Consider the following 10,539-nt stretch of genomic DNA (forward strand, 5'->3'; position numbering starts at 1 on the left):
CAAAACAGCCTTTTGCACTCGTGAATTAGGCAGTTTGCATCTCTTGAAATGTCAGATAAGCCGAAGTGGAATTTTAAGCTGTAGAAAAAAACATAATTTGGGATTTCCTAGACATTTAAAGCCATAAATCAGCTTATTTTTTTGCTGGAGGAATTTCATCTACGAACATGACATGTAATAGCAATATTTCGCAAGTGTCCATTTAGAGCATGACTCAGTTGTTATCTCAAAACCGCAAGAGACAGATCAGTGGAAGGAGGCAGGTTGCTGTCCGTGGTTCTGAAGTAGGTTAAAGAGATCAAGCCATGCCCGGACTGTTCAGTATGCTCTCTTTATACACAATTACTCACATACAGCTTTCTGTGTGAAAACGTAAGATGTAAAAATATCTGTTTCTGTTGGTATTCATTTGTCTAAGTCACAATAAATCTAAAAGACAGTAAGGATTCCCCAAAACGCTTATAAAGAAATACATATCCCATCATGCAACGGCCCCATGTGACCTATGCGGACCAATCAGCGGGCTGCTGCTCGGCGCTAGCGTATAAAAAGGCACGACACACTCTACGCAGTCTCTTCCTCTTCAAGTCTTCCGCTGGGAAGAAGCTCGACAGACTAACAACTCCGGTAAGGCTCCAACTATTCAACTTCACGTACACCTTAGTTACATGTAGATAAATGATAATTAGCTTACGCGTTTTTGACTTACAAATGACTATAATGTGTTGATGTTAAGTTATTGGCGAGCCTGTACTAAAACGCGCGAGAGAGTTAGTTACTCAAGCTAACTAATCTTAGCTTATGTAGCTAACGTAAGTTACTGTTTTCACACAGGGCAGGTAACATGACTGATTTACGAGAACAGCATGGCGTTACATTTGTACGGTTTTACGCATTGTGCCGGCTTGTTTTATGCGTATACTGCTGGCTGTGTTCGGGCTAACGCTTCACTGCTTGTTTTAAAGTTAGCTTCATGCTAACGTCTGAACCACGTGGCAGTGTCCTTAAACCGGCCTTCAGATATACTTTAACTTTACTTTAGACGACTAAATTATATAAAGCTCAAGCTTGTATGTCACGCATTTAAACATGGATGTAACATTTTAAATACGCAACCCTACAAAGTAATACATACAATCCTAACTAATCCTAATTAATAAGCATTGACTTACCTACTTTGTCTCTCTACAGAATCAACCTGAAGCAGGAGCACTACCTGACCTCATGGCTCTCTGTATAGGATGCAGGTATGTCTATTTCTATCAGTACTTCATACCGTTTCTACATAACCGGCTCCTATCGAAGCCGTTCGTGCTCTCCAGTAGCAATGAATGGTCAACAGGAAGCCAAGAAGAAGACTTTCACCGACGGTCGCTGTTCAGTTTGAAAGTAACTGCTACTGCAACATTAAGGGGAAGGACATTCTGACTAAATGTCCTTAAGAACAAGCCTATATGTAAATTGCTGAATATTAACTCATAACTGTATCCAATTATGCAGGAGTTGGATGACGGCCGTGGAAGGGCGGAACATGATAACGGGATCACTTTCAGGTACTTTCTGATCCACATCTTGAATATTAATGCTTCTGGCTGTGATTACAAACTTGCCCTCACTGACAATTCATGATTGAGACACTTTTTGACTGAGCCACACTTGACCACTTATTCTTTATACAGTTGTGGTGGATTTTCAATAACTAACTAAATGGTTGCCTTTAGGTGACCCCAATGGCTGACGCTGACTCCTACGTGACTGGATGAGAACTTCTAATATAAAGGTAACTTTTTATTATCAGTCTGATCACATTATAGCATGCTATCCTAAGGACCGGGGCTTGTCTGTAGCTCTAGGTTCTCCATGTGCGTGCAAGATAACTGGGTGGTCTTTGACTGTTGTGGCCTCTTCTGCTACTATCAGCCACTCAACTATCCGACAGACTTCTGCTTGCAAGCACAGCAGTGATGTGATGAGCGTTCATGTTTTAATAATTCTCTCTTTCTACTAAAGGCATCGATCTGAGCTTGAATCTGGTGGCCTTGCCCCGTGGGCTGTAATACCGCCCTGGTTGGCAGGTATGTCGAGTTATATGCTTTTTAAAAAAGGAAATGTATTCTGATCCATGATGACAAACTATTGCATTGAGGACTGTTGGATGAAGTTTGCGGATATGGGACTGAGATCAATCTTTGAATAATGTGTTATTCAAAAAAGCCTGTCAAATTGTGCTAAATTAGTTTTATTTTGTCATTACAGTGATTGTTGGAGCCCAGCCTGAGGTGGTCGGGTCCACCTGTGCAGACTGACTGAGGAAGTTGCCAGTTCAGACTGACTTTAGTGTGCAGTGGGAACGGGCACCTGATGTCGGACGAACGGTGCCATTGAACCCCTGTGTGGTTCAAATCAACATTGATTGTGTACTGTCATGGAATAAAATACCTAATACTATTTTGAGCTTCTGTTTATTCATTCTTGCATTCACGTTCAGTAAACTTATGTTTGTAGCCGCCAACCTCTAAAATAAGGCCACAATACATGACTAGGTAGGTTTATACACCGCACTAGGCCCAGTTTAATATGAAACACAATTTTATACTATATATATAGTCGGGGGTCCCTGAGCAAGACACTTAACCCCAAAATTGCTCCCGTAGCTGTGCCTATGGTGTATGAATGATAAAATCTGAATTGTACGTCACTTTGGATAAAAGCATCTGCTAAATGTAAGTTGACAGTCATTGAGCCCACAGTTGACTGTGCTCATGAACCAGTGATAGGGACTCGGCAGCACACCGGCGAGTTTAACATGTAAATGAGCCCACGGTGATTTCGGCCATCAGAGGCAGGTCCTGTTGTGATGTTTGTGGTTGTGTTCACCTATTTTCAATAACATTGTTTGAGCCCAGTCTGAGGTGGTCGGGCCACCTGTGCAGACGGACCGAGGAAGTCATGGAATGAAATAAAACACCTAATATTTTGAGATTATGTTTATTCAATCTTTCATTCACGTTCGATAAACTTGTTTGTAGCCGCCAACCTCTAAAATAAGGCCACAATAGTGTATACCACCAAGAGGTAGTAAGCTAAGTCTCAGTAGCAACATGTTTTCAGCAAAGTTGTTAAAATCTGTAAATTTTGAACTTGGTAATGGACAGAAGCTTTTGACTTGACACCTTGAAAACTGGGTCTATCTAAACACTTTACTACGTATGACCCTTTTCTGTAACATTATGGTAAAACCTGTATAAAACTGCCATTGCTTTAGGCCAGAGGTCTTCAACGGTGTGGGAGGGGGTTTCCACAGAGGAGGTAGACATTTTTCAAATGTATTTTTCACAAATTGAAATGCACATTAAAATGAATCTAACATTGTAGCAAATGGATAAATGGAGGCAGATATCTCTGTCAGAAATGCACACATTAAAGCGACACAGGAGCTCTCAAGCTGGGCACCGGTTCACTGAATTTTATGTCGCTTTGGATAAAAGCATCTGCTAAATGAGTACGTTTAAATCCAGCTGTCCACTGTGGGCTCATGAACCACAATGACAGGAAAATATTCAGAAACCCAACCAGGTGTAAATGTTCCCATATTGGTGTTGCTGCTGAACATTGTCTAATTCAACCCACTGTGCCTAGTTGTGGAATTCTTAAAGCACCGGTGATGCTATAAGTCACATTCATTTGACAAACCTCTGACAATGTATTGAAAAAAAAGTCCATATTGTATTTAGTGGTAACAAGTCGGAAATGAAACATCGTTGTGAAAATCATTTCTACAAGTATCATGCAACTCCAAGTCATTCATTGGAGATGGAAGGCAATTTCAACTCCGATATCTCGTAGTCTGGGGAGCTGCCACCACTCCGATCGCTGTATGTATCCCTGTGATAAAGACAGAACTTATTGTCATTAATCTGATAAAACAGAGTCTATACTTGTTTGTGTACGAGTAGAAACATTTAAATCAGATGCGCCGTGTTTACCGTGGAGACAGACGGCAGCCCTTCTGTAGGTAGCTCTGCAGCTTCCCGGCTGCAGCCAGCAGCAAACCCAGATACGGGGGCGATGGCTTAATGGGGCGAGAGGTGAACTCTGGGTGATACTGCACTCCGACAAAGTATGGATGATCTGAAAAAAATTAAAATACGTAGAAGGTTGTAGTGGAGATGTTGACCTTTAAAAAACCCCTTTATCCACAAAAAAAAAACAGTTCAGTGTTTCTTCATCCGTACCGTCCAGCTCTATGACTTCCATTCTTTCCCCTTCAATGTCTTGACCTACGAAGCGGAAGCCCTTCTCTTCAAAGTGACTCGTGAGCTCAGGATTGACCTGTACAGGGACAACACAGTTACAAACACATATATAGATATATATTCCCACTCCACTGTCAGCAAGTCGGTTTATACTGAGATGTCAACATACTTCAAAGCGATGTCTGTGCCTTTCATCCACATATTCTGCATTTCCATAGAGTTTCCCTGGAATACAGATCATCAGTAAGCACAGAGCAGACACGTCAACGTTGGGCTGAACTGACTTTAACGTTTTTTTCTTACGTAGTACACTGTTGTTAGTCTTGAAAATGGTCCGTCTCTTCCCGAGCCTCATGGTTCCGCCCATCTGCCCGGGGTTGTGTTCTGGCATGTCGATCACCTGCAGAGGTTCAACATCTCCACTCAACGCACTGATCGAGGTCAGATTACAACTAGGTTATTACTGATAAACAAACTTACCACAGGATGCTTTGAGTCGGGGTCAAACTCAGTTGAGTTGGCATCTAAATTGAAATAAAACACGCAATCAGCTATTTTAAGTATTTAATCACCAGCTGCTGCTAACATTCTTTCATATCTCACGTTTACACTTATGTCTGTCTTACATCTAAATGAGGCATCACCTCTGACATTTTTATTTTTTTTTTAAATAAACCCTCAGATCAGAACATGTTTCACCTGAATTAGTAACAGACTGAAAACTGTCTTTGCAACTTAAGAGCACGTTTTGACTAATGTCCCGCTTTTAAGATCTTTAAGATGGAAAAACTAAAAGCCTGCACACGTCCCGCTTAGATCCACTACTTCATCTTACCTGTCCAGTCGAGTGTGTTCCTGGCAAATTCACACACTGCCAACTGCATTCCGAGACACACACCTGCAGAAACACAGGTATCAGTCAGTGTGTTCACCGCTATAGATGTGGCTAAGTACGGTATTGTAATCAAAGCTTTTGTGACAGCCAGCCGTTTACCTAGGAAGGGCTTTTTCTGTTTCCGGGCCCAGTTGATGGCATGAATCTTTCCTTCAGTTCCTCTGACACCAAAACCTCCCGGAACCAGGATGCCACTGAGAACAAGAGTGAAACCAGTTCATGAAACTGTACATTTTAAAGTTCAGGTTGAATTACTCAACAAAAACGGCGTCTCAGCAACTCACTCCGCACTGCAGAGTTTCTGCCACGCCTCGTGGTATTTCACCGGTTCCTCCTGCAGCATGTTGGGCTCTAAAGAGGCCGAGTCTATATACTGAGGAGAGGAGACAGGTCTGAACAGTTAAAGATGGAACATATCGAACGGGAAAAGATATCATTTAACTTGACACTGCAAAGGCTACATATGAGTGGAGGTCCTATTGCTGTTGGTGCATTCTGCTGCAGTGGAGCTCCTTTTAATCATTTATTTTTTGCGTAAACAAAATGAAGACTTTAGTAAAATGTAATTAATGAGACGCGAGGGTCATACCTTGACTTCCAATTTATGGCTAATGGCCAGGGCCGAGTGCTCCAGCGCTTTGATAACGGAAGCATAGGAGTCGGAGAACTTGGTGTACTTCCCGACCAGCGCTATAGAGCAGTGCTCCAGCAGTCTGTCTGACCTGTGAAGACAAGCGGCTCCATCAGTAAAACACATGAAACAGGACCTCCTCTAGAGTAAAACCATCGAGTCACAGAGAGTGTACAGGCCCGTTGAGGACTCACCTGTCGGACATCTCCTTCCACTTAGTCAGCATTTTCCTGGGCCGAGTCTCTATGGGCATGTTCAGCCTCCTGCTGAGGTAGCCCACCACGCCCTGCTGCTCCAGCAGTATCGGCACTTTGTAGATGGACGACACGTCGTGCACACAGATGACCTGGGACGAGACGGGACGACGAGTTTAGAGAACCTCGAGAGAGAGAGCCGGGGGGGGGGTCTTCTTCATCCAAAGGTTAAAGGACAAATGTGTTTCGGTGTCAAGAGACGTACCTGTTCCGGTTCTACGTGGCAGAACATGGAGATCTTCTCTTTCACAGAGTTCTCCAGGACGGTGGAGCAGCGACACATGATCTGTCGGACAAAAGGAGAAACGTTAATGACCGCTGAGGGGAGCTTCTACATAGAAGGACGTAGTGCTGATGACTCACCAGATCAGGGGACAGACCCAGTCCTCTCAGCTCTCTGACGCTGTTCTGTGTTGGTTTGGTCTTTTGCTCTCCAGTTGCGCTGGGCTGGACAGAACAGGGGAGACGTCACAACACACATGTTAAACCGACTGTACAGAGGTCCTCGGTGTGTGCATCTGAAACATCCAACGTACACGTCACAAGTGGACAAAACAGGGCTGACACTATCGATTATTTTCACCGATAACTTTAACTTCCTTAATCAGATGTGCCGATATTCATCAGAGCACGACTCAAAGGTCTTCAGCAGGAAATCTTTTTAGTCAATGTAACTATTGGCACCGTCGGAGGATGAGACACACTCGTCTTCTCAATAAGTGTGTGTTTTTAAAAGGCCCGCATGACACACCTGACCCTAGTTAGAAACCAGTCGGACCTGAAAGCGCTGCTCTTACCTGTGGTATCAAACTGACGTGAATGTTGCAGAAGTTCTCTCTCTTCACTTTGAACTGGAACTGCCTGAAGGCCTCGATGAATGGCATACTCTCGATGTCTCCAACGGTGCCTCCTAACTGCACACACGCAGACAAATGTTAGCAGTGACCACCACGGCAGCCTTTGCGAAACATCTTCAATATAAGCCATTTGGTGGTGTCAAATAATGTCATATAACATTAGCTGCTCCGCGTACCTCTATTACACAAACTTGAGGTTCTACATTATCTTCCTCAACTGGCACTTTGGCCTGTTTCACAACCCATTCCTGGATGGCATCTGTGATGTGTGGCACCACTAGAAAAGAGGGGGAAAAACATTTGTTAATTTCTCTTCAGCGTGGCACCGTCTACCCAAACTGAAACAACGGTTGTTTACCCTGCACAGTCTTTCCCAGGTAGTCTCCCCTCCTCTCTTTGTTGATGACCGACTGATAGATCTTGCCGGTGGTTAAGTTGTTGTCTTTGGTCAGCCGGATGTCGAGGAAGCGTTCGTAGTTCCCCAGATCCAAGTCCACCTCACCCCCGTCATCCAGCACAAACACTTCCCCTGGACAAAGTCAGCACAGCACAATCGTAAAAACATGCACAACACGTGCCTGTTTAACCCCGAACACGTTGAATTAAGAATGATCATTAAGATAATTTCTTCTGACGTACCGTGCTCGTAGGGGGAAAATGTGCCGGCATCTATGTTGATGTACGGGTCGATCTTGATGGCAGTTACATGCAGGCCGCAGGACTTCAGGATTGTGCCCACGCTGCTCGCAATGATGCCTTTGCCGATGCCAGAGATGACTCCTCCAGTTACCAGGATGTACTTCATCATTCTGTTCTGGTACCTGCAGATAGATGACCGGTTAAAATCAAACTGGAGAACATGCAAAACTGTTCATTTAAAGGATAAAAGCAATCATAAACATCGCATTGCTTCACTGTTTATGAGAGAGAAAAAAATGAAATATTTTAACTATATACCTTGAAAGAATACAACACATTAGAAAAACAGCTTAAAACAAAGCAAACAAAAACTAGTTACAATGACAACTATCAACCATTTTTTTTAATAATGCAGGCTTTAAGGTTAATTGGAACTAGTGGTATGGATGGTCATGTACGAGGGTAAATTGTAACTGCTGATGAAGGCCACAAAATGTGGATGAAAGACCAAAAAGTAATCTAGTAAATGGACCTTGAGTTTATAGTTTTAGCCAAACAACATAGTATAAAATGTATTATCTTTTGTATTGCACTCTTTTGAGTTAAACAGACCACTAGATGTTATATAATGTATAGATATACTTGTACAACGTGGTCCCAAGAACCACGGTATTGTTACAAAAACACGGAAGTCACCAAAAGGTACACGTTCTTCATCCTCCTCACAACATAAAAGCACATGTGAAGCGCTGTGTTACACACCGCGTTGACCGAGCAGGTGGGAACCTCCTGTTTCCCTTTTGCATGCTAGAGAACTACAAGAGTGTACCGGCCGCCCAAGTTACCCCGGTGCTCAAAGTGGGACGGGACAAAAGTAAAACCGCCAGCTTTAAGCTAGCTGTGTACGAGAGTTACTATCAGAGACACAAAGCCGAGGCCTTTGTTACTGGCTGCATTTGAAAGCGGACACGTTCAACTTTAGCTGAACAAAGCACCGTGACGGACTAAAGTTACCGTCTGTAAACACAAAGAGTAGCTAACGTTCCCTCTATTTCCATTTCACAGCATCAAGCCCGCTAACTGCCATGTAATCAGAATGCGCGGCAGTTAATTCAAAATAAAAGCGGTTAGCTTTGTATCAACTTTCATAATAAAAGCATAGCAACAAAACCGCGAAATAGTTCAAATTGACCATCTATAGCAGCATTTTGGATCACGAGACTACTACAGAAATGTAATCAGTAATCACATTACACCACTGACACGGCATTTCTATTAGTTTTATTTTGTGCCTTTTTGTTACCGGATGTCGTAGTTTGTTGTTGTGTTTAGCTTGCAACTTAACAGGGTTTGCTAGCTAGCCAACAACCTCTATCCAATTTCAACTCACCAAAATATTCTTCGTCCAGAGCAACTCTTCAAAACAAATCGTCGACGACGAAAACAGTTCACAAGACTTTTTACTGTAAATAAATGTTAGATCCTAAAAGCGAAGCTTTTGTTTCTAAAAGACTCATCTATCCTACTCTACACGTGTATGGACCACGACTCAGGGCCGCAGTACATCATTCATTACAATTCACACGCTTCCAACGTTGTGATTCTTCTTCTTCTTCGCCTGTAGGTTTTTACGGCAGTCGGCAATCGCTAAGTTGCTTTGCTGCCCCTCCTGGAACTAGTCCAGTACACCATCTTAAATTCAATACAATTCAATATGCTTTATTGGCGTCTAGTGTAAAACAATATTGCCAACGCGTCCTACATACTGTAGATTTTCAGGCCAGGGACGCCTTAAAGAGGCGACTTTTTTATGTATCTGACAAAAGCTGAATTCAAGTGCTTCAACTTAGAAATAATGAACTATTTGGCTGTGTGTCACAATTATATCAGAGTTTCTATTGGTCCAAAGATAATGTGGGTGGGAGTAATGGACACATGCTTGTTTTATTAGCAATGGTCCCCATCTGTAGATATGCACTTTTTAATAAGACAGCACAATTTCATAATTTATAGCATTTATAAACTGTCTTGGAATTATTTCTATTTCATTGTTTTTCTTTACTTTTATTTTAAACTTGAACCTTCTGTGGTATTGCAGTATTTACCATCTAAAATCTGTTACATATAGTGACAATAACCAATATATGCTATGAAAAAAAATGTCTTTGTGACAATTTAAACGAACTTTTAGCTTAATATTTATCGCTATGTTACTTTAGCATCACGAAAAATAGATGCAAGAAATCAAAAACCTTAATGCTAGCGACTGAGCTTTAAAAAGAATTAGCACAAGAATGTAGGAATATAGCAATAACCATATAGCAGATTTAGTATATTAACTAAAACATGACTGTTTGCATACTGCAGAGTATATTCAGGATTTATATTCAGCAGCAATACTGCAATGTAAAAATGAACTCAAGGTAAAAGTCATGCATTCGAAACTTATTAGCTGCACAATGTACTTAAAGTGTCAAAAGTATTCACAATACATCCCTTCCAGAGTTATATTATTGTATATGTGATATTACTGGATTACTATTAACATGTAAAGAATCATTTAATGCTGTAGCTGGTTGAGGTGAAGCTATTTTAGCAACGTCATACACGAAAATCTCAAGGAAACACGACTTGCAATTGAGTCATTTTAAATGTTTTAAAAAAAGAGAACCTTGGTGTTTTTTCTGTGTTCTTTTGTGTTTTATCTAAAGAGCACCTCACTTTTTAATGACTCACTTTTTAGTGACTCATAACTACTGTCGAAAAATAAAGTGTGGAGAGGTAAAACACAGTATTTGCTTCTGAATTGCAGTGGGTTAGAAGAATAGCATGACATGGATAAGCCTATGCACAAGTTAAGTGTAAGTACCTCAAAACTACAGTACAGTACTGCACTTATTTACTTTCTACCACCGTCTACATGTATCCTGGCTATCACCACAAATCCCTTATGCTTTATGACTTTTCATGAGCACCTGAAGGCAGCACACTTTCCATCTTTGAATCA

At 41.8% G+C, this 10,539-nt stretch overlaps 1 protein-coding gene and 1 long non-coding RNA gene across 3 annotated transcripts; one reads left to right on the plus strand and one right to left on the minus strand.

The window, feature by feature from the left end:
* Nucleotides 1–585: 585 nt before the first annotated feature.
* LOC306708609 lies at nucleotides 586–2,448 on the plus strand. Its single transcript, XR_013767455.1, has 6 exons — nucleotides 586–627; nucleotides 1,192–1,247; nucleotides 1,501–1,553; nucleotides 1,722–1,780; nucleotides 2,011–2,075; nucleotides 2,257–2,448. It is a non-coding gene; the product is annotated as an uncharacterized lncRNA (long non-coding RNA).
* A 562-nt stretch (nucleotides 2,449–3,010) lies between these two features.
* ctps1a (CTP synthase 1a) lies at nucleotides 3,011–9,092 on the minus strand. Of its 2 annotated transcripts, none has more exons than XM_079175460.1 (18): nucleotides 8,923–9,092; nucleotides 7,533–7,714; nucleotides 7,252–7,422; nucleotides 7,070–7,170; nucleotides 6,834–6,950; nucleotides 6,400–6,483; nucleotides 6,242–6,322; nucleotides 5,977–6,128; nucleotides 5,741–5,873; nucleotides 5,436–5,524; nucleotides 5,251–5,345; nucleotides 5,092–5,154; nucleotides 4,737–4,780; nucleotides 4,560–4,656; nucleotides 4,426–4,481; nucleotides 4,236–4,332; nucleotides 3,987–4,131; nucleotides 3,011–3,885 (listed from the first exon to the last, which is right to left on the minus strand). In XM_079175460.1, the coding sequence occupies exons 2-18, from the start codon at nucleotides 7,699–7,701 to the stop codon at nucleotides 3,801–3,803; spliced, it is 1,779 nt and encodes a 592-aa protein (XP_079031586.1). In that variant the 5' UTR covers nucleotides 7,702–7,714; nucleotides 8,923–9,092; the 3' UTR covers nucleotides 3,011–3,800. The 2 variants fall into 2 exon arrangements, with proteins under 2 accessions (XP_079031586.1, XP_079031585.1); XM_079175459.1 differs by lacking the exon at nucleotides 8,923–9,092 and adding an exon at nucleotides 8,295–8,408.
* Between the last annotated feature and the right edge of the window lie 1,447 nt (nucleotides 9,093–10,539).

Source organism: Pholis gunnellus (assembly GCF_910591455.1).
Source record: "Pholis gunnellus genome assembly, chromosome: 16".
NCBI classification, from domain to species: domain Eukaryota; kingdom Metazoa; phylum Chordata; class Actinopteri; order Perciformes; family Pholidae; genus Pholis; species Pholis gunnellus.

Excerpts from the sequence above, each read along its gene's own strand:
- ctps1a (XM_079175459.1), bottom strand. The coding sequence starts at position 8,338 with ATGCAAAAGGGAAACAGGAGGTTCCCACCTGCTCGGTCAACGCG. Across the intron at positions 6,323-6,399 it reads TGGGTCTGTCCCCTGATCTG|ATCATGTGTCGCTGCTCCAC; the intron begins GTGAGTCATCAG and ends TTTGTCCGACAG. Across the intron at positions 4,333-4,425 it reads GGCACAGACATCGCTTTGAA|GTCAATCCTGAGCTCACGAG; the intron begins GTATGTTGACAT and ends GTCCCTGTACAG.